General features: G+C 43.4%; 1 protein-coding gene across 1 annotated transcript in view; it reads left to right on the forward strand.

Annotated features, from left to right (window-relative positions):
• The window catches only part of LOC139368869 (solute carrier family 9 member 8), a 40,467-nt gene that overhangs the window by 15,914 nt on the left and 2,442 nt on the right, over window positions 1-22,111 (forward strand). The window contains exons 8-14 of the mRNA XM_071108310.1: window positions 1,882-2,025; window positions 11,535-11,673; window positions 11,795-11,900; window positions 12,005-12,121; window positions 12,355-12,437; window positions 14,923-15,034; window positions 15,141-15,361. Of these exons, the coding sequence (XP_070964411.1) occupies window positions 1,882-2,025; window positions 11,535-11,673; window positions 11,795-11,900; window positions 12,005-12,121; window positions 12,355-12,437; window positions 14,923-15,034; window positions 15,141-15,361 (922 nt within the window). The remainder of the gene's footprint in view (window positions 1-1,881; window positions 2,026-11,534; window positions 11,674-11,794; window positions 11,901-12,004; window positions 12,122-12,354; window positions 12,438-14,922; window positions 15,035-15,140; window positions 15,362-22,111) is intronic.

A 22,111-nucleotide genomic window follows, 5' to 3' on the forward strand; every position in this document is an offset into this window, starting at 1 on the left:
ACGAATTGAGGCTGTTCAGCGGCATAGCTGGAGCCCTGAGCTGGATATAATTTTATTTGTGATAATTTATTATAGATGTTTAACAGTGGCGCACCCTCCCTCAAACTCCGGTATGCATATAACACTCAAGCCTAGTAGCTACAGTGTCATCACGTAACAATAGTGTATCCTTTCATAGAAAGAGCAGATATTTTCCTCTTCACATTTGATTTATTTCACCTTAATTTAACCAGGTAGGCCAGCTGAGAACAAGTTCTCATTTCTAGCTGCGACCTGGACAAGATAAAGCATAGCGGTGTGACAAAAGCAACACAGAGTTACTCATAAACAAACAAATAACACAACATTTTAATAAAAAAAGGAAGAATCTATGTACAGTGTGTGCAAATTTAGGGAGGTAGGCAATAAATAGCCCGCAGAGGCTAAAATAATTACAGCTTAGCATTAATACTGGAGTGATATATGTGCAGATGATGACGTGCAAGTAGAGATACTGGGGTGCAAGAGGGTAAGTAGTATTGGGGTGAGGTAGTTGGGTGTGCTATTTACAGATTGGCTGTGTACAGGTACAGTGATCGGTAAGCTGCTCTGACAGCTTATGCTTAAATTTAGAGAGGGAGACAAAAGATTTTTGCAATTCGTTCCAGTCTTTGGCAGCAGAGGAAAGGCGGCCAAAGTAAGTGTTGACTTTGGGGAAGATCAGTGAAATATACCTGCTGGTGCGTGTGCTACGGGTGGGTGTTGCTATGGTGACCAGTGAGCTGAGATAAGGCGGGCTTTACCTAGCAAAGACTTATAGATGACCTGGAGCCAGTGGGTTTGGTGACGGATATGTAGTGAGGGCCAGTCAACGAGAACATACAGGTCACAGTGTTGGGTTGTATATGGGGCTTTGATGATAAAACGGATGGCACTGTGATAGACTACATCCAGTTTGCTGAGTAGAGTGTTGGAGGCTATTTTGTATAATGTGAGTCTGGACGGAGAGTTTGCAGTCTAACCAGACACCTAGGGATTTGTCGTTGTCCACATATTCTAGGTCAGAACCGTCCAGAGTAATGATGTTAGTCGGGCAGGAGGGTGGGGGCAGCAATCGGTTGAAGAGCATGCACTTGGTTTTCCTAGCATTTAAAAGCAGTCAGAGGCCACAGAAGGAGTGTTGAATTGATTTGAAGCTCGTTTTGGAGGTTTATTAGCACAGTGTCCAAAGAAGGGCCAGATGTATAGAGAATGTTGTTGTCTGCGTAGAGGTGGATCAGAGAATCACCAGCAGCAAGAGCGACATCATTGAGATATATGTATGTGTGTGTATGTATGTATATATATATATATATATATATATATATATATACATACATACATACACACACACACACACACACACACACACACACACACACACACACACACATACACACACACACATACACACACACACACATATATACACACACAGAGAAAAGAGTCGGCCCGAGAATTGAGCCCTGTGGCACCCCCATAGAGAATGCCAGAGGTCCAGACAACAGGCACGATATGACACACTGAACTCTGTCTGAGAAGTAGTTGGTGAAACCGGCGAAGCAGACATTTTGAGAAGCCTGGGCTGAGCATATTTCCAAAGGAGGGCGTCAGCTTTAGAATGAGGAAGTGGTGTGTTTGAAGGTTCACCCAATGTCTCTGTAGTCACATGCTGTGGAGTGTGTGTATTTTCAGTAGTCAGTCTGTTTTCGTGAGTCACTCTCTGCCTTTCTATCTATATGTTTTCACTGACGTGTTATCTACCCTTTTCCTACTGTTTTTAACCATGATTTAAACAGCCTGTAAAATAATTGCAAGTCCAAAGCTTTGTCCAACAAATTCTTGTCCCTCTCCCTCCTAAAGCTTTGCTTTTGGTTCTCTGATCTCTGCTGTGGACCCCGTAGCAACCATCGCCATCTTCAATGCCCTCAACGTGGACCCTGTCCTCAACATGCTGGTGTTTGGAGAGAGCATCCTCAACGATGCTGTCTCTATCGTACTCACCAAGTACGTACTCCTCCTCCTCACCCCCTCTTTCCTCTTCCTCCTCATACTGTTTTATCAAGGCACTAGATTTTATCAAGGCACTACATGTACATCTTCTGGTGAACACCAGTATAATGTGTGTAATTCTTAGTCCGTGCACTCGCCCTTTGTCCCTTTGTTGTAATTCTAAATGTCAGTTGAGCTACCATGCCTTGGAGTTGGTACCCCCCTTTTGCGGCTATAACAGCCTCTTCTGTTCTGGGAAGGATTTACACTAGATGTTGGAACATTATTGCAGGGACTTGCTTCTATTCAGCCACTAAAGCATTAGTGAGGTTGGCCACTGATATTGGGTGATTAGGCCTGACTCGTAGTCAGCGTTCAAATTCGTCCCAAAAGTGTGCGATGGGTTTGAGGTCAGGGCTCTGTGCAGGCCAGTCAGGTTTTTCCACACCGATCTCAACAAACCATTTCTGTATGGACTTTGCTTTGTGCACTGGGGCATTGTCATGCTGAAACAGGAAAGGGCCCTCCCCAAACTGTTGCCACTAAGTTGGAAACACAGAATAATCTAGAATGTCATGGAATGCTGTAGCGTTAAGTTGTCTCTTTACTGGAACTAAGGGGCCTAGCCCGAACCATGAAAAACAGCCTTTCCTCCACCAAGCTTTACAGTTGGCACTATGGATTGGGGCAGGTAGCTTTCTCCTGGCATCCGCCAAACCCAGATTCCTCTATCGGACTGCCAGATATTGAGGTGTGAATCATCACTCCAGAGAAAGCGTTTCCACTCCTACAGAGTCCCATGGCAGCGAGCTTTACACCAGCTAACACTTTTCATTGCGCATGGTGATCTGAGGCTTGTGTGAGGCTGCTCGGCCATGGAAACCCATTTCATGAAGGTCCCGTGTTGTGGAAATTTCCTCTATTTACCAAATCATGGGAGCAAACCACACACACAAGTCAGAGTTAGTTATAAAAGTCCATCTTTAATTATATAAGCTCTATCACAACCCTGTGACTCTCAGATTGATTCAGTGTCTCCCAGTGAATCCTCTGAGAGCCCCCTTACAATGCAACTGAGTTCCTTTAATAGCAAAGACACACATAGTCAGACAGCATAGACATAACTCATCGTTCAGCTTTGTCTCCTTTCCCAAACCATAAACCAATCCTCCAAATCAACAGGCATATATCAAATTGTCATTTAGATACAACCCACTCAAAATACAACCTCCTGGACAAACTCACGGAGAGGAGGGTGAGGCTATAGGTTAAGATAGAAACAACATAAGAGGGAGCATAGAATGATTCCAGACACTGCCACCCTTCCTTTCCCCACTATGGGAAAGGTAGAGAGTGAAAGATATGTTTACACATGATGACACTTTGACCTCTCCCCTCTCAGCGGCCCAGGCAACTTAGTTTTGACATAGAACAGACGCAACCTCACCACAGAATTACAGAAAAATACCATTCTGATGAGAATTAACTTACACATATTTGATGAATATAAAACATCTTACATATGTTACCAACAAATTCTGAATCTTCCCTAACATTCCCCTCTCAAGGGACTCAGTCCCTTTTGAAGAATCAGAATAGTAACATACTCAATATTTTAAAATTCAAATCCCCTCAATGTCAAATACCTTAGCTTATATGTAAACTTTCTCCCTTCTGAAACTAAGATTACAACCTTTATTCTACAAGACAACCTTGCACATGTTTAATAACACAGAATAATCCATTTGAGGAAAATAAAAACATATTTATGCTCTGTAAATTACATGAGAACCAGTGTCTAAACACAGGCCTCCTCACAACATATAGGACAGACATCCCTCTAAGTACTCAATATACTCAGGAATAGAGAATAGGTCATTGAAATCATTCATATTACAAATCATAAGTAACAACCCAACTATTTAGCAAACCAATATTTAGAATATCACTCCTCAGTGATTCAAATTTGTCTTATCACTCAAAGTAAAAACCTCAATTTAACACACATCAATATTAGCAGATTTACATACAGTATAATTATCCCATAATTCTACTATTAACTTTTTTAATCATGATTTTAATACAGATCAGTATCTCAATGCATTCTTAATCTAAATTACTACAATTTACATGGTGTAGACCTCTTCAATCAATCTGATACCACAAAAGTATAAACAATTTTAATGGCACAGTTAGATTAAACCCCCCCCTCTCAGGCACGGCATCTTCTGGCATCTTCGTTTTTCTTCAAATAGCTTTACAGTTCAAAGTGGACGGCCCTTGATAATGTCCCAATTTCAATGTCTCATCTTTACCACTCATGTCTTGTCCATTCGTCAACCAACATACCAGCATCATAAGAAAATGTTAGAACAGATCTTTCTCCATGATCACTCCAAGTGGATTCTCACAGTATGAGAGAACCATGAAAGAAAAGCAGTTGATAGCTTAGATCTGATACTGTACACCAATTTCTGGCTTGGTTCTTTTCTCTCGGTAGAAGTGGTTAGGAAAGCCTCCTTCAATGCCTTTGTCTCTCTTCTTCAGCCAGTTAGAGGGGGTTTTGAGGTACACACACCATTCGGTCCAAATTATCTCTTCCATGCATTAAGATACCGTCTGATGTCACCCTTCATGATCACCTCGAAAGAACAGATCAGAACAACATTTTAGTTCAGTTCAGTTCATTAAACTACATGATAAATAATTACTTTTACCAATTATTCTTAATACACATATCTAAACATATTTCACAGAGAATATCAAAACATTCTATTGAAACTATTCTTTCAAATTGGTTTATACTCCCCATCTCACTGTCAACTCCATCGTAGAGCCCAGGATCAAGAAATTAGACCTATACCCCTCGGGAATAGAACAAAACAAACACAACAATACAATACACTCAACAATACAATACACTCATTCACATATCACTTAAGTTGCATAACTTCAATTCAAACCCTCAAAAAACTGAATCCTCCCCCATGTTTTACACACATCTCTCCGTATGAGAGTAATGTAAAACAAAATGTCAGCTAACCTAATCAAATTAAAATCACTAAACTGAAGAAAAAATAAAAATAAAAACACTCCACAAAGAAAAATTATTTAACCCCTATGGTCATAGGAAAATAGACTTAAAGCAGCATACCCTTAGTTAAAAGCAATGCCCTCTTCACACTGGTCCAAATTACAAATATGGATTAAGAAACATATTTACCAATTACACAAATTATTTTGAAAGCAGTATTACAAATGACCATACATTTATTTTCCAAATGGCTTTCCAATGCGGGTGATCAAGCCACAACGGAAAGTCATCAGAAGGTCATAGGTCATACAAAACCGTCCAAAGCAGTGTTTTGCACTATATGAAACAATTTGCAAACAATAATCAACTAGTTCCAAACATTTTCATAATTCCATGTTCCCAGAACATTCCTTTATCAAAAGAATTTGCGTGTGTAATGAAAAGTCAGAAAATAAAAACTCATTACAATCCCAATGTGGTGAGTGGCCCCTTCAATGTGGTAGTTTATGGCCCCAATTTCACTCACTCTCCCCAAGAGTACATTCCCTGGACACATTCCAGAGAGACAGTGAAATATCAATTTTCCCGAAGAAAAACACAAAAACACTTAGTATTCATTTACACTACATTGATTCAGAAACTCAAACGTGAACTATAAACCAAACCTAATCAAATCAACGTATATGCATGATAAGTTAAATCAACTCCTAAAAAAACTTTTAATCAGCAACCTAATAATTTCAATCTGTTGATATAAATTTAGTAAAAAAACAATTCTGATTTTTTTAAACAAATCTAAAATCCCTCAAAAGTCGGTGCTGTCTCATCATCGTAAAATAAAAATAAACTTATTTTTTTCCCCCACTGATATCCACAAAGGTCAATACTGTTCAGCACATCCATTAATGATCTTTCTTTAGTCTGTACAGGGTCTGAAGTTCCCAATGTATGCAGATGATACAGTGATAAATTCATGCAAATAACAAACTACACAAAAACTCACTACTATAATGATTCAGATGACAAAATTGCTCAGAGACTCATGTTTACATCTCAATAAAATAAAACACAGTCTGCATGTTCCTCAAAAAACAAGTACTGATGTAAAAAGCTCCTGGTGGTATCTGATTTTAAGTGCCAAGGCATCATACTTTATTCCAACCTTTCTTTTAAACAGCAAATAATAAAGGAACTCAAATACCAAATTCAACCTAGCTAATTTACCAAAACATATGAAATTGTTTTGACTACACTATATAACTACTATAACAACACTATAATTAAAATCTATGATACTCCCCCACTTAACATACTAGTTTTTGGCCCAATCTTGCTTTTCAACATTCATACCCATTCAGTCTTCTGTCAACAGGTTCTCATACCATTCAATCCAGCAATCACCTTTAATGACCTGACATTGTTCCACATAATGGAAACATACCATAACCTTAGAGTACATGAACTTTCCTGCTCAAATTTACTGGTGTTACTTAAACAATCAAACCAAGAATCAATAACAATCAGAAGCTATCCTTACGATGTTTTATGATTCAGACATCCAGTCTCCCAATTCTCATAGCCTAATACAGTAAATATAAACGCCACAAATCTATGATGCCCACCTAGCGAATCAGCTGCTAGAAATACAGACAAAAATGTACCTGAACAACGGTTAAAACCATTAGAGTAAGGTTATTGTATATTCAAACTAATAACGCAAATTTACGTTATTCTACAACAATCTACCTGCCTCCAGCAACTTTCCCTGACAATGAGCAGCCAACATAACAACTCACTCTCTTACATACTTTCAACTCAACTTTCCTATTTCTTTTTCCCCCAGTTGGGCAAAAATATAACCCCTCTCATTTCAACGTTTTTCCTTACCTCTATCGTAAGATTAAAACCCCAACTTTATAACTTCCTCTTCTCTTTGCTCTCCACACTTATGAAATGTATCATATTTCTTTAAAAATAACACACACAGCGCAAAAATTATAACATGCGTCAGTCAATCTATAAGAATGAAAAACATTTCCGTAACCACTTTCCTATCGCCATTCTCTCCCCGCTATCATTCAGAGTGTCTTTAACTTAGGTAACTGTCTTCTCTATTGATACAGTAATTTAAATACGACCCAATTCTCAATACATTATTCCAGCAGATAATTTAGTGAACAGACATCGTCTTGCATCAGAATTCGCTTCGTTATTATTTTAAATTGAATTATCCTATCAATTTAACCTAAACAATCTATTGAAAACGTTAAATGTATCTCTTATACAAACACCAGCGACCATAACTTTCCAGGCAAAACATACAACTAGATTATTTACAATCAGAAACTCTAAATTGAGCCAGCGCCGTGACTGGGAATGGAACTCGGGCATCCCGCGTTGCAGGCGAGAATTCTACCACTGAACCACTAATGCTATTGCCAATAAACAAAACTCTCCGGATATAAACCCCATCTACAAAGTAAAATCAAAACACGTCACTATCGGTAATTCCCAGAAGAATGATACCCCAATTTTAATAGTACAAACGTTACTCCAGCTATGATTCTGAAATTCCAGCTATGATTCTCAAATTCCAAATGAATATATTAGCAATCAAAGAATAAAATCGACACTAATGACTAGGAAACAGTAAAAGTAGATTATGTTTACTTATGCAACGTATTTCAATTACTTTACTACATCACTTTAATCACGCAATGATAATTAGCTTGATGGAAAACCTTAGGCTTTGTACAACATTATAAATTACATCGAGCATCCCTCGAATTCTCTTTAACTTTATGGAAAACAGTTTATTCAATAAATCCCGCAACTTCTCTCATACTGGGAAGAAAAAGTATAACATGTTCAGACCTTAAGGGCAGTTTAATTTGAAATGTTTCGCCCAGACGGAGATAATCCAATATGCGTTCTTTAGTTACATCGTAGGGTAAGATAACCAAAAGTGGACACACTCTAATCAGTTTCTAGAGCTCAATTTCCCAGATTTTGTAGATTATTGTAATATTGCTTAAAAACTTAATCTTTATCAAATTATCCATTTAAGATATCAACTCAAAACCTACGTACGTCTACGAATGGGTGGTTTAAATTGTATCTAATCATTTTCAGCATTACTTTATACACACATACCATTTATCATAATTTCAAATAATTCACAGAATCCATATAAAACTTAAGAAATCTTAGTTACTCACACAGAACTTTCAGGATCATCCACACAGGATTGCTCAGATTTTTCACATAGAACTTTTCTGACGTCCACACAGAACATCAAAAGGTTTGCCCACACAGAGTAAACCCTACCCCGCTCACACAGAACGGTCCGACTCACACAGAGTAACCCTACCCCGCTCACACAGAACGGTCCGACTCACACAGAGTAACCCTAGGGCATACCTGGCTAGCACATTTAAAATAATTGGAATTCACCACATCTGAGGGTCACTTAGACAAATCACACAGACGCACAGAATGAGGTCCTTCTTCCAATAGGGCTTCACCAAGTGCTGTGTTTCACCTAGAACACACAGACCCCCTGGCCCCTCACCCCGACAGACCTCACCAAATCCCCACTGTGATCAATTCAGTGTCAGGAGGGCTCTTGGTCACTGGCAACCGGACAGCGCAGAGTATCTTTTGAGTCCACAAAACCCCCAGATTACTCTCCTCTGACTCGGCCCTGCTTACGCCGCCAAGGTGCCTTCCTTACAAAGGAATTCACGCTCAGAGTATACGTAACAGGCATAATAAAAAAAACTCAACTTCAAATCTGTGTGTGGTTCGCTCACCTTTTTCTTAAAAAAAACTCAGTTCGAGATGTGGTATCCACTCGGCTCGCTTCCTCTTAGATCAAAGGTTGGTCCATCTGCTCCGTTTCCCGAAGTGTGGTTCTCCCTGAGATCCCAAGTTTAGGGGATCCCTCGTGCACGATTTATTTACCTAGATCGTAGGAACGGTCACCGAGTGAAGATTCACATCCCCTCCTCGTCGCCAAATGTTGTGGAAATTTCCTCTATTTACCAAATCATGGGAGCAAACCACACACACAAGTCAGAGTTAGTTATAAAAGTCCATCTTTAATTATATAAGCTCTATCACAACCCTGTGACTCTCAGATTGATTCAGTGTCTCCCAGTGAATCCTCTGAGAGCCCCCTTACAATGCAACTGAGTTCCTTTAATAGCAAAGACACACATAGTCAGACAGCATAGACATAACTCATCGTTCAGCTTTGTCTCCTTTCCCAAACCATAAACCAATCCTCCAAATCAACAGGCATATATCAAATTGTCATTTAGATACAACCCACTCAAAATACAACCTCCTGGACAAACTCACGGAGAGGAGGGTGAGGCTATAGGTTAAGATAGAAACAACATAAGAGGGAGCATAGAATGATTCCAGACACTGCCACCCTTCCTTTCCCCACTATGGGAAAGGTAGAGAGTGAAAGATATGTTTACACATGATGACACTTTGACCTCTCCCCTCTCAGCGGCCCAGGCAACTTAGTTTTGACATAGAACAGACGCAACCTCACCACAGAATTACAGAAAAATACCATTCTGATGAGAATTAACTTACACATATTTGATGAATATAAAACATCTTACATATGTTACCAACAAATTCTGAATCTTCCCTAACACCCGAAGAACAGTTTGTGTGCTGACGTTGCTTCCGAAGGTAGTTATGCTTCAGCCCTCAGTGGTCCCGTTCTGTTAGCTTTTGTGGCCTACGACTTTGCGGCTGAGCAGCTGTTGCTCCTAGATATTCCACTTCACAATAACATTGCTTACAGTTGACCAGGGCAGCTCTAGCAGGGCAGAAATTTGACGAACTGACTTATTGGAAAGCTGGCTTCCTATGACGGTGCCATGTTGAAAGTCACTGAGCTCTTCAGTAAGGCTATTCTACTGACAATCTCTCTCTGTCATGGTGCTCTCGCGTGTTGCCTCGCCTGTATATATTAAATGAACCCATGCACAGTTGGCCACTGATAGCGGGTGTTACCCACTTATGGGAACACCTTCCTAGAGCGCAGCAGACCACGACCACGCCTTGACTTGGGAGGACGATGACATCACGGATTAACATCAGATGAACTCCTTGAATGCCCTACTGCTTGACGTTTGCAGTTCAATGTGCACTTTGCACTGTTTCTTTAGAGTTAAATCTGATCAAGCCTGAACTGTGCGATGTAGTAGGGAGTTGTAGTTTCCAACAGGCCAATATTCTACGTAGTTTAGTGTAGAAAATGTGGTAATTGACTACAATGACCAACTTTGTATGGTCTTTGTTTCTTTTATGCTTACTACACTAGGTTGTAGCTTTGGGTGTTGCAGACACTGAGAGTGATGAGACAGAAGAGGGATAGAGAGCAGTTGCTACTGTATCTCTACCTGAAAATGCATGATCTAAGAGTGAGTGATAGTTGGTATCCAGCAGTCATAAAAATATGCCTTTGAAGAACTACAAAAATTTGATTTTGTCATACAGCGTAGGCAGCAGCTCTGTAGAGATGAGATGACTTGGAATTAAATAATGAAGTCATCAAATAAAACAAATGAAATAAAAACCTGAAATATTTTGGTAAGGTAATGTCAATAAGTGATAAGCAGTAATGGGCTGTCACTACCATCATGGGCCTTGTATTCAGTTTTTAAATTCTGTGTTACAACGTTCAACCCATATAATGCGGAGTGCATTTAATGTAAAAAAAAAAAATAAAATCAATGTATTTTTTTATGATCGAACTAAAACCGAACCGACCTCCAAAATCACTAATCACTCAGTACTACAGGTTAGTTTTAGAGTTCTCAGAGAATGACCTTGTTTGTATTCATACATCAGATATACTGTGTTCCTTGTGTCATCTTTGACTGGCTAGGTCACAGGAAAATACTTGTCACGTCTCCGATGTGTACAGAGCAATCTGATAACCCTGTGTTGGAGAACAGGTTCTCACACAGACGGGCAGGAAGACACACATACACTTGTGCACATTGCAGATAGTAGATTGAGAGAAGGTTAAACATTTTGTTTTGGTGATGCAACGTGACTGCCCTCTTGGGTGACATCATATTAGTGCATGAATGAATGAATGAAATGTTTTATTTTCGTGTCAAATCGCCAATTGGCAACCCATCCCTTATGGTATTTAATTGACACATAAGCAAACATTAAAACAATTCACTATGGTAATTAAATAAAAACAATTCTGCCGGTGTTATCTGCATTGCGAATCGCATATGGAGTGAAAAAAAAACTGCAAAATAAAAATCATATACACTTGCAGCCTGAGTCTTTTAGGTCAAATGGGTTACGTATTCCCTCCCCAAGGTAATCTATTATAATGTATTATATTTCCCACGTAATTATTGACTAACTAAACCAAATGAAACGCTCTATACCTAACATCACCTTGATGTATTCTTTTCCCTCTTTATGTCATTGTGTCGTTCAGTACGGCCGAGGGCTTTGCCCGGGATGATAACTCCATGGTAACGGGCTGGGAGACATTCCTCCAGGCGTTGGGATACTTCCTCAAGATGTTCTTCGGTTCCGCTGCCCTCGGAACCCTCACCGGACTCATATCTGCCATTGTATCTTCTCTGTGTGTGATTGAGTGTTTTGTGTAGTATGTTGATAATATTCCCATTTAACATATTCATACACCTTGTAAACACGAGCCTGTTACTGTTTTACCCTTGACCCCTGTGCCAGTTCCTGAAACACTTTGACCTGAGGAAGACTCCGTCTTTAGAGTTTGGCATGATGATCATCTTTGCCTACCTGCCCTACGGCCTGGCAGAGGGCATTAAACTCTCTGGTGAGTCCACTCATGTCAGTGTAATATCAAGCACACAATGGAATGTCATGAATCTTTCTATGCATTTGCTACCTTCTCGTTCACCCCTCTATCTCTCTGTGTAGGTATCATGTCTATCCTGTTTTCGGGGATCGTGATGTCACACTACACCCATCACAACCTGTCTCCTGTCACTCAGATCCTAATGCAGCAGACCCTCCGCTCGGTGGCCTTCATGTGTGGTTAGCACTTGTCTTTCTGCCTCACAAGTCCTTTCCCCCATATCCTGTTGTAAAAAACAATGACTAGTGTTATTTATTTTTAACCAGGTAAGACCCATTGAGGTTAAACAAATATTTTTCGAGGGCAGCCTGGCATGAAGGCAAAACAGGGAAATAGCAGCGTGTACATAAAATATTACAAATACGAAATACACACACAAGACAGTGTCACAAGTTTGTTTTCTTCTCCACAGAGACTTGTGTGTTTGCTTTCCTGGGTCTCTCCATCTTCAGCTTCCCTCACAAGTTTGAGCTTTCCTTCGTCATCTGGTGTATCGTAAGTACTCCCAGCCTGTAGTGACCAGGCATAGCCTAGCATTACTACCAACCTGTAGTGACCAGGCATAGCCTAGCATTACTACCAACCTGTAGTGACCAGGTATAGCCTAGCATTACTACCAACCTGTAGTGACCAGGTATAGCCTAGCATTACTACCAACCTGTAGTGACCAGGTATAGCCTAGCATTACTACCAACCTGTAGTGACCAGGTATAGCCTAGCATTACTACCAACCTGTAGTGACCAGGTATAGCCTAGCATTACTACCAACCTGTAGTGACCAGGTATAGCCTAGCATTACTACCAACCTGTAGTGACCAGGTATAGCCTAGCATTACTACCAACCTGTAGTGACCAGGTATAGCCTAGCATTACTACCAGCCTGTAGTGACCAGGTATAGCCTAGCATTACTACCAGCCTGTAGTGACCAGATATAGCCTAGCATTACTACCAATCTGTAGTGACCAGGTATAGCTAGCAATGTTCCCACACAGAGAAACACAAAATGTAACTTTTCCCCGTTAACACTATCAACGTTTCCCTTTACTGTGGGAATTGTGATCGAATCAACACAATATTAGCCACTTTCAATGCAACATACCGAAACTGACTATGCAATACCTAGTGTGCAAAAATAACTATGCAAGAGATATTGTTGTTGACAGAACTCATCAGAGTAGGATTTTATTGCATTGACAGGCACACCTCAGGCCCGGTGCGCCATAACCAATCAGAACCTGCAGTAGGCCTATATGCAAATTCACCGTTGCCATATATGTTTCTGTGCCATTCACTTTGAACTAGACTGTTTTTTACAGCATGAGCGGTCGTGTGTAGATGCGCTTGTTTTGACATCCAAGCGAGAGCCTCATGTTGGGACATGTGAACATATGTACATTTGTTCATATCCTTTGCTCGTTAGTGGGTTATTAACCCAGTTATGGGTAATTTGTTGTCAGCAATGGGGGAGTTATTGCTTCCTACAAGAGCACAAAACGTGTGCATTTCTAGACCTCTTTGAAAAGTGACTTAGGTAAAAAAAAAGCTTTTTTTTTGTCTTAAAGGGGCAGTGTTATATTTTGAGAGGGTTGAATAAGCTAAGTAGCCAATGGTCAGAGGGTAGCATAATGATTCTCTGTAATATTGGTATGGTATAATGATGTATTTTATTTTGTAAAGTGGTTTCTTGCATCAAACACAACATTTTCAGTCACCTGCTTGTCTGAAGGTTAACGGGTTAATGTCAAGCCCTGCATTTAAGTCTCATGGAGTGTAGGCCTACATTGAACTGCACAAATTGGCTGCTACTGTAGGCTGAAGAGCTATTTCCATGTTAAAATGTTATGGGATGCATTTTCTGTTGTTTTTGATGGTAGGCCAGTCTGGTAGACCTACATTATGATCAAATGGCTACAGAAGCCTACTTGGCCACTGTTAAAATAAATTTAAAGCGGGTACAGCCTCAGTGTTCACAGTAAACGCACAACAGAATTTTCACAACTTTCAAGTTTGCACTCAGCAGACCTGAAATTCGCTCAGTGATGAGGGAACATTTCCACCTAGTGTTAGCATTCTATACTACAACGGGTTGAGCCGAGATGTGGACATAAGGGTAGGGTTGGGGTTTAACCAGGATGAGGACATGAGGCTAGGGGTTTAACCAGGATGTGGACATGAAGCTAGGGTTGAACCAGGATGTGGACATGAAGCTGGGGGTCGATGTTATGGGGTTTAACGAGGATGAGGACATGAAGCTAGGGGTAGAGGTTAGGGGTTTAACCAGGATGTGGACATGAAGCTAGGGTTGATCCAGGATGAGGACATGAAGCTAGGGGTAGAGGTTAGGGGTTTAACCAGGATGTGGACATGAAGTTAGGGTTGAACCAGGATGTGGACATGAAGCTAGGGTTGATCCAGGATGAGGACATGAAGCTAGGGGTAGAGGTTAGGGTTTTAACCAGGATGAGGACATGAAGCTAGGGGTAGAGGTTAGGGGTTTAACCAGGATGTGGACATGAAGCTAGGGTTGAACCAGGATGTGGACATGAAGCTAGGGGTAGAGGTTAGGGTTTTAACCAGGATGTGGACATGAAGCTAGGGTTGATCCAGGATGTGGACATGAAGCTAGGGTTGATCCAGGATGAGGACATGAAGCTAGGGGTAGAGGTTAGGGTTTTAACCAGGATGTGGACATGAAGCTAGGGTTGATCCAGGATGTGGACATAAAGCTAGGGTTGATCCAGGATGTGGACATGAAGCTAGGGTTGATCCAGGATGTGGACATAAAGCTAGGGTTGATCCAGGATGAGGACATGAAACTAGGGTTGATCCAGGATGAGGACATGAAACTAGGGTTGATCCAGGATGAGGACATGAAACTAGGGGTAGAGGTTAGGGGTTTAACCAGGATGTGGGGTAGACGGTAGGGTGAGGGGCAAAGGTTACTGTTTGTGCTGAGCTTTGTATTCTACCTCTTTCCAGGTGTTGGTATTAGTAGGTCGGGCCGTGAACATTTTCCCTCTCTCCTACCTGCTCAACTTCTTCAGAGATCACAAGATCACGCCCAAGATGATGTTCATCATGTGGTTTAGTGGTAAGTAGAGCATTTCTTCACTACTCTAATACACCTCCCTCGGTTTGGCTCTACTGTCCCTCCCTCCCCTTGTCTCGCTCCATCCCTCACTCCTTTCCTCTGTTAGGTCTGAGAGGTGCCATCCCCTATGCCCTGAGCCTTCATCTTGGTCTAGAGCCAATAGAGAAGCGCCAGTTGATTGGCACCACCACCATCATCATTGTCCTCTTCACCATCCTCCTCCTCGGCAGTGGGACCATGCCTCTCATTCGCATCATGGACAACGAGGAGAGCCAATCCCGACGCAAGAGCAAGAAGGACATCAACCTCAGCAAGACTGAGAAAATGGTAAAAAAAAAAAGATCCTGGCAGTGATTTACTTACCTAGTTCATGTAGACATACACAAGCAGACAGATGTTAATGAACACACCAGCAATCTCTTTCTGGTAAAGAGGTTCCTTGTGGTGTTGCCTCTGTATTACTTTCTTTCTAATTCTAAACCCAACAATACAGTAATCAGTACCAATGTAATACTAAGAATAACATAAGGTAAAACAAAAACACAAATAAGAACAGGAGAAAGTAAGAAGCTATCTACAGGGTCAGTTCCAGTATCATATTTACAATGTGCAGGGATACTGGAGTTGTAGAGGTAGATACTGTTGTACATATAGTGTATGTGGACACACCTTCAAATTAGTGGCTTCGGCTATTTCAGCCACACCCGTGTATAAAACCGAGCACTCAGCCGTACAACCTCCAAAGACAAACATTGGCAGTTGAATGGCCTTACTGAAGAGCTCAGTGATTTTCAACGTGACACTGTCAGTGGATGCCACCTTTCCAACAAGTCAGTTTGAAAAATGTCTGCCCTGCTTGAGCTGCCCCGGTCAACTGTAAGTGCTGTTATTGTGAAGTGGAAACATCTAGGAGCAACAACGGCTCAGCAACGAACTGGTAGGCCACACAAGCTGACAGAACGGGACTGCAGACTGTTGAAGCGCATAGCGTGTAAAAATTCTGTCCTTGGTTGCAACACTCACTACCGAGTTCCAAACTGCCTCTGGAAGCAACGTCAGCACAAGAACTGTTCGTCGGGAGCATCATGAAATGGATTTCCATGTCTGAGCAGCCACACACAAGCCTAAGATCACCGTGCGCAATGCAAAGCTTCATCTGGATTGGTGTAAAGCTCGCTGCCATTAGACTCTGTAGGAGTGGAAACGCTTTCTCTGGAGTGATGACTCACACTTCACCATCTGGCAGTCCGATAGAGGAGTCTAGGTTTGGCGAATGCCAGGAGAACGCTACCTGCTCGACTGCATAGTGCCAACTGTAAAGTTTGGTGGAGGAGGAATAATGTTCTGGTGCTATTTTTCATGGTTTGGGCTAGGCCTCTTAGTTCCAGTGAAAGGAAATCGTAACACTACGGCATACAATGACATTACAGACGATTCTGTGTTTCCAACTTTGTGGCAACAGTTTGGGGAAGGCCATTTCCTGTTTCAGCATGATGTGTTGGAGCGTGAGTGTGTAGAGTCCTGTCATTTCAGTGTTCTGGTGTTGCCTCTCCTCTCATATGGCGTCAGTCACTTCCTGTTGTCTGTGTTGTGGTGCTGCTTCTTAATATGGCGTCAGTCCATTCCTGTTGTCTGTGTTGTGGTGCTGCCTCTTAATATGGCCTCAGTCCCTTCCTGTTGTCTGTGTTGTGGTGCTGCCTCTTAATATGGCCTCAGTCCCTTCCTGTTGTCTGTGTTGTGGTGCTGCCTCTTAATATGGCGTCAGCCCCTTCCTGTTGTGGTGCTGCCTCTTAATATGGCCTCAGTCCCTTCCTGTTGTCTGTGTTGTGGTGCTGCCTCTTAATATGGCGTCAGTCCATTCCTGTTGTCTGTGTTGTGGTGCTGCCTCTTAATATGGTGTCAGTCCCTTCCTGTTGTCTGTGTTGTGGTGCTGCCTCTTAATATGGCCTCAGTCCCTTCCTGTTGTCTGTGTTGTGGTGCTGCCTCTTAATATGGCGTCAGTCCCTTCCTGTTGTCTGTGTTGTGGTGCTGCCTCTTAATATGGCCTCAGTCCCTTCCTGTTGTCTGTGTTGTGGTGCTGCCTCTTAATATGGCGTCAGTCCATTCCTGTTGTCTGTGTTGTGGTGCTGCCTCTTAATATGGTGTCAGTCCCTTCCTGTTGTCTGTGTTGTGGTGCTGCCTCTTAATATGGCGTCAGTCCCTTCCTGTTGTCTGTGTTGTGGTGCTGCCTCTTAATATGGCGTCAGTCCCTTCCTGTTGTCTGTGTTGTGGTGCTGCCTCTTAATATGGCGTCAGTCCATTCCTGTTGTCTGTGTTGTGGTGCTGATTCTTAATATGGCCTCAGTCCCTTCCTGTTGTCTGTGTTGTGGTGCTGCCTCTTAATATGGCGTCAGTCCCTTCCTGTTGTCTGTGTTGTGGTGCTGCCTCTTAATATGGCGTCAGTCCCTTCCTGTTGTCTGTGTTGTGGTGCTGCCTCTTAATATGGCGTCAGTCCCTTCCTGTTGTCTGTGTTGTGGTGCTGCCTCTTAATATGGCGTCAGTCCCTTCCTGTTGTCTGTGTTGTGGTGCTGCCTCTTAATATGGCCTCAGTCCCTTCCTGTTGTCTGTGTTGTGGTGCTGCCTCTTAATATGGCGTCAGTCCCTTCCTGTTGTCTGTGTTGTGGTGCTGCCTCTTAATATGGCGTCAGTCCATTCCTGTTGTCTGTGTTGTGGTGCTGCCTCTTAATATGGTGTCAGTCCCTTCCTGTTGTCTGTGTTGTGGTGCTGCCTCTTAATATGGCGTCAGTCCCTTCCTGTTGTCTGTGTTGTGGTGCTGCCTCTTAATATGGCGTCAGTCCCTTCCTGTTGTCTGTGTTGTGGTGCTGCCTCTTAATATGGCGTCAGTCCCTTCCTGTTGTCTGTGTTGTGGTGCTGCCTCTTAATATGGCCTCAGTCCCTTCCTGTTGTCTGTGTTGTGGTGCTGATTCTTAATATGGCCTCAGTCCCTTCCTGTTGTCTGTGTTGTGGTGCTGCCTCTTAATATGGCATCAGTCCCTTCCTGTTGTCTGTGTTGTGGTGCTGATTCTTAATATGGCCTCAGTCCCTTCCTGTTGTCTGTGTTGTGGTGCTGCCTCTTAATATGGCGTCAGTCCCTTCCTGTTGTCTGTGTTGTGGTGCTGCCTCTTATTATGGCCTCAGTCCCTTCCTGTTGTCTGTGTTGTGGTGCTGCCTCTTAATATGGCCTCAGTCCCTTCCTGTTGTCAGTGTTGTGGTGCTGCCTCTTAATATGGTGTCAGTCCCTTCCTGTTGTCTGTGTTGTGGTGCTGCCTCTTAATATGGCCTCAGTCCCTTCCTGTTGCCTGTGTTGTGGTGCTGCCTCTTAATATGGCGTCAGTCCCTTCCTGTTGTCTGTGTTGTGGTGCTGCCTCTTAATATGGCGTCAGTCCCTTCCTGTTGTCTGTGTTGTGGTGCTGCCTCTTAATATGGCGTCAGTCCCTTCCTGTTGTCTGTGTTGTGGTGCTGCCTCTTAATATGGCCTCAGTCCCTTCCTGTTGTCTGTGTTGTGGTGCTGCCTCTTAATATGGCGTCAGTCCCTTCCTGTTGTCTGTGTTGTGGTGCTGCCTCTTAATATGGCGTCAGTCCATTCCTGTTGTCTGTGTTGTGGTGCTGCCTCTTAATATGGTGTCAGTCCCTTCCTGTTGTCTGTGTTGTGGTGCTGCCTCTTAATATGGCCTCAGTCCCTTCCTGTTGCCTGTGTTGTTGTGCTGCCTCTTAATATGGCGTCAGTCCCTTCCTGTTGTCTGTGTTGTGGTGCTGCCTCTTAATATGGCGTCAGTCCATTCCTGTTGTCTGTGTTGTGGTGCTGCCTCTTAATATGGTGTCAGTCCCTTCCTGTTGTCTGTGTTGTGGTGCTGCCTCTTAATATGGCCTCAGTCCCTTCCTGTTGCCTGTGTTGTTGTGCTGCCTCTTAATATGGCGTCAGTCCCTTCCTGTTGTCTGTGTTGTGGTGCTGCCTCTTAATATGGCATCAGTCCCTTCCTGTTGTCTGTGTTGTGGTGCTGATTCTTAATATGGCCTCAGTCCCTTCCTGTTGTCTGTGTTGTGGTGCTGATTCTTAATATGGCGTCAGTCCCTTCCTGTTGTCTGTGTTGTGGTGCTGCCTCTTAATATGGCGTCAGTCCCTTCCTGATGTCTGTGTTGTGGTGCTGCCTCTTAATATGGCGTCAGTCCCTTCCTGTTGTCTGTGTTGTGGTGCTGCCTCTTAATATGGCGTCAGTCCCTTCCTGTTGTCTGTGTTGTGGTGCTGCCTCTTAATATGGCGTCAGTCCCTTCCTGTTGTCTGTGTTGTGGTGCTGCCTCTTAATATGGCGTCAGTCCCTTCCTGTTGTCTGTGTTGTGGTGCTGCCTCTTAATATGGCGTCAGTCCCTTCCTGTTGTCTGTGTTGTGGTGCTGCCTCTTAATATGGCCTCAGTCCCTTCCTGTTGCCTGTGTTGTGGTGCTGCCTCTTAAGATGGCATCAGTCCCTTCCTGTTGTCTGTGTTGTGGTGCTGATTCTTAATATGGCCTCAGTCCCTTCCTGTTGTCTGTGTTGTGGTGCTGCCTCTTAATATGGCGTCAGTCCCTTCCTGTTGTCTGTGTTGTGGTGCTGCCTCTTAATATGGCGTCAGTCCATTCCTGTTGTCTGTGTTGTGGTGCTGCCTCTTAATATGGCGTCAGTCCCTTCCTGTTGTCTGTGTTGTGGTGCTGCCTCTTAATATGGCGTCAGTCCCTTCCTGTTGTCTGTGTTGTGGTGCTGCCTCTTAATATGGCGTCAGTCCCTTCCTGTTGTCTGTGTTGTGGTGCTGCCTCTTAATATGGCGTCAGTCCCTTCCTGTTGTCTGTGTTGTGGTGCTGCCTCTTAATATGGCCTCAGTCCCTTCCTGTTGTCTGTGTTGTGGTGCTGCCTCTTAATATGGCGTCAGTCCCTTCCTGTTGTCTGTGTTGTGGTGCTGCCTCTTAATATGGCGTCAGTCCATTCCTGTTGTCTATGTTGTGGTGCTGCCTCTTAATATGGCGTCAGTCCCTTCCTGTTGTCTGTGTTGTGGTGCTGCCTCTTAATATGGCGTCAGTCCCTTCCTGTTGTCTGTGTTGTGGTGCTGCCTCTTAATATGGCGTCAGTCCCTTCCTGTTGTCTGTGTTGTGGTGCTGCCTCTTAATATGGCGTCAGTCCCTTCCTGTTGTCTGTGTTGTGGTGCTGCCTCTTATTATGGCCTCAGTCCCTTCCTGTTGTCTGTGTTGTGGTGCTGCCTCTTAATATGGCCTCAGTCCCTTCCTGTTGTCTGTGTTGTGGTGCTGCCTCTTAATATGGTGTCAGTCCCTTCCTGTTGTCTGTGTTGTGGTGCTGCCTCTTAATATGGCCTCAGTCCCTTCCTGTTGCCTGTGTTGTGGTGCTGCCTCTTAATATGGCGTCAGTCCCTTCCTGTTGTCTGTGTTGTGGTGCTGCCTCTTAATATGGCGTCAGTCCCTTCCTGTTGTCTGTGTTGTGGTGCTGCCTCTTTATGGCATATGGCGTCAGTCCCTTCCTGTTGTCTGTGTTGTGGTGCTGCCTCTTAATATGGCGTCAGTCCCTTCCTGTTGTCTGTGTTGTGGTGCTGATTCTTAATATGGCCTCAGTCCCTTCCTGTTGTCTGTGTTGTGGTGCTGATGCCTCTTAATATGGCGTCAGTCCCTTCCTGTTGTCTGTGTTGTGGTGCTGCCTCTTAATATGGCGTCAGTCCCTTCCTGTTGTCTGTGTTGTGGTGCTGCCTCTTAATATGGCGTCAGTCCCTTCCTGTTGTCTGTGTTGTGGTGCTGCCTCTTAATATGGCATCAGTCCCTTCCTGTTGTCTGTGTTGTGGTGCTGATTCTTAATATGGCCTCAGTCCCTTCCTGTTGTCTGTGTTGTGGTGCTGATTCTTAATATGGCGTCAGTCCCTTCCTGTTGTCTGTGTTGTGGTGCTGCCTCTTAATATGGCGTCAGTCCCTTCCTGATGTCTGTGTTGTGGTGCTGCCTCTTAATATGGCGTCAGTCCCATCCTGTTGTCTGTGTTGTGGTGCTGCCTCTTAATATGGCGTCAGTCCCTTCCTGTTGTCTGTGTTGTGGTGCTGCCTCTTAATATGGCGTCAGTCCCTTCCTGTTGTCTGTGTTGTGGTGCTGCCTCTTAATATGGCGTCAGTCCCTTCCTGTTGTCTGTGTTGTGGTGCTGCCTCTTAATATGGCGTCAGTCCCTTCCTGTTGTCTGTGTTGTGGTGCTGATTCTTAATATGGCGTCAGTCCCTTCCTGTTGTCTGTGTTGTGGTGCTGCCTCTTAATATGGCGTCAGTCCCTTCCTGTTGTCTGTGTTGTGGTGCTGCCTCTTAATATGGCGTCAGTCCCTTCCTGTTGTCTGTGTTGTGGTGCTGCCTCTTAATATGGCGTCAGTCCCTTCCTGTTGTCTGTGTTGTGGTGCTGCCTCTTAATATGGCGTCAGTCCCTTCCTGTTGTCTGTGTTGTGGTGCTGCCTCTTAATATGGCCTCAGTCCCTTCCTGTTGTCTGTGTTGTGGTGCTGCCTCTTAATATGGCGTCAGTCCCTTCCTGTTGTCTGTGTTGTGGTGCTGCCTCTTAATATGGCGTCAGTCCATTCCTGTTGTCTGTGTTGTGGTGCTGCCTCTTAATATGGTGTCAGTCCCTTCCTGTTGTCTGTGTTGTGGTGCTGCCTCTTAATATGGCCTCAGTCCCTTCCTGTTGCCTGTGTTGTTGTGCTGCCTCTTAATATGGCGTCAGTCCCTTCCTGTTGTCTGTGTTGTGGTGCTGCCTCTTAATATGGCGTCAGTCCCTTCCTGTTGTCTGTGTTGTGGTGCTGCCTCTTAATATGGCGTCAGTCCCTTCCTGTTGTCTGTGTTGTGGTGCTGCCTCTTAATATGGCATCAGTCCCTTCCTGTTGTCTGTGTTGTGGTGCTGATTCTTAATATGGCCTCAGTCCCTTCCTGTTGTCTGTGTTGTGGTGCTGATTCTTAATATGGCGTCAGTCCCTTCCTGTTGTCTGTGTTGTGGTGCTGCCTCTTAATATGGCGTCAGTCCCTTCCTGATGTCTGTGTT

The sequence above is a fragment of the Oncorhynchus clarkii genome, chromosome 16 (assembly GCF_045791955.1).
Source record: "Oncorhynchus clarkii lewisi isolate Uvic-CL-2024 chromosome 16, UVic_Ocla_1.0, whole genome shotgun sequence".
NCBI classification, from domain to species: Eukaryota; Metazoa; Chordata; class Actinopteri; order Salmoniformes; family Salmonidae; genus Oncorhynchus; species Oncorhynchus clarkii.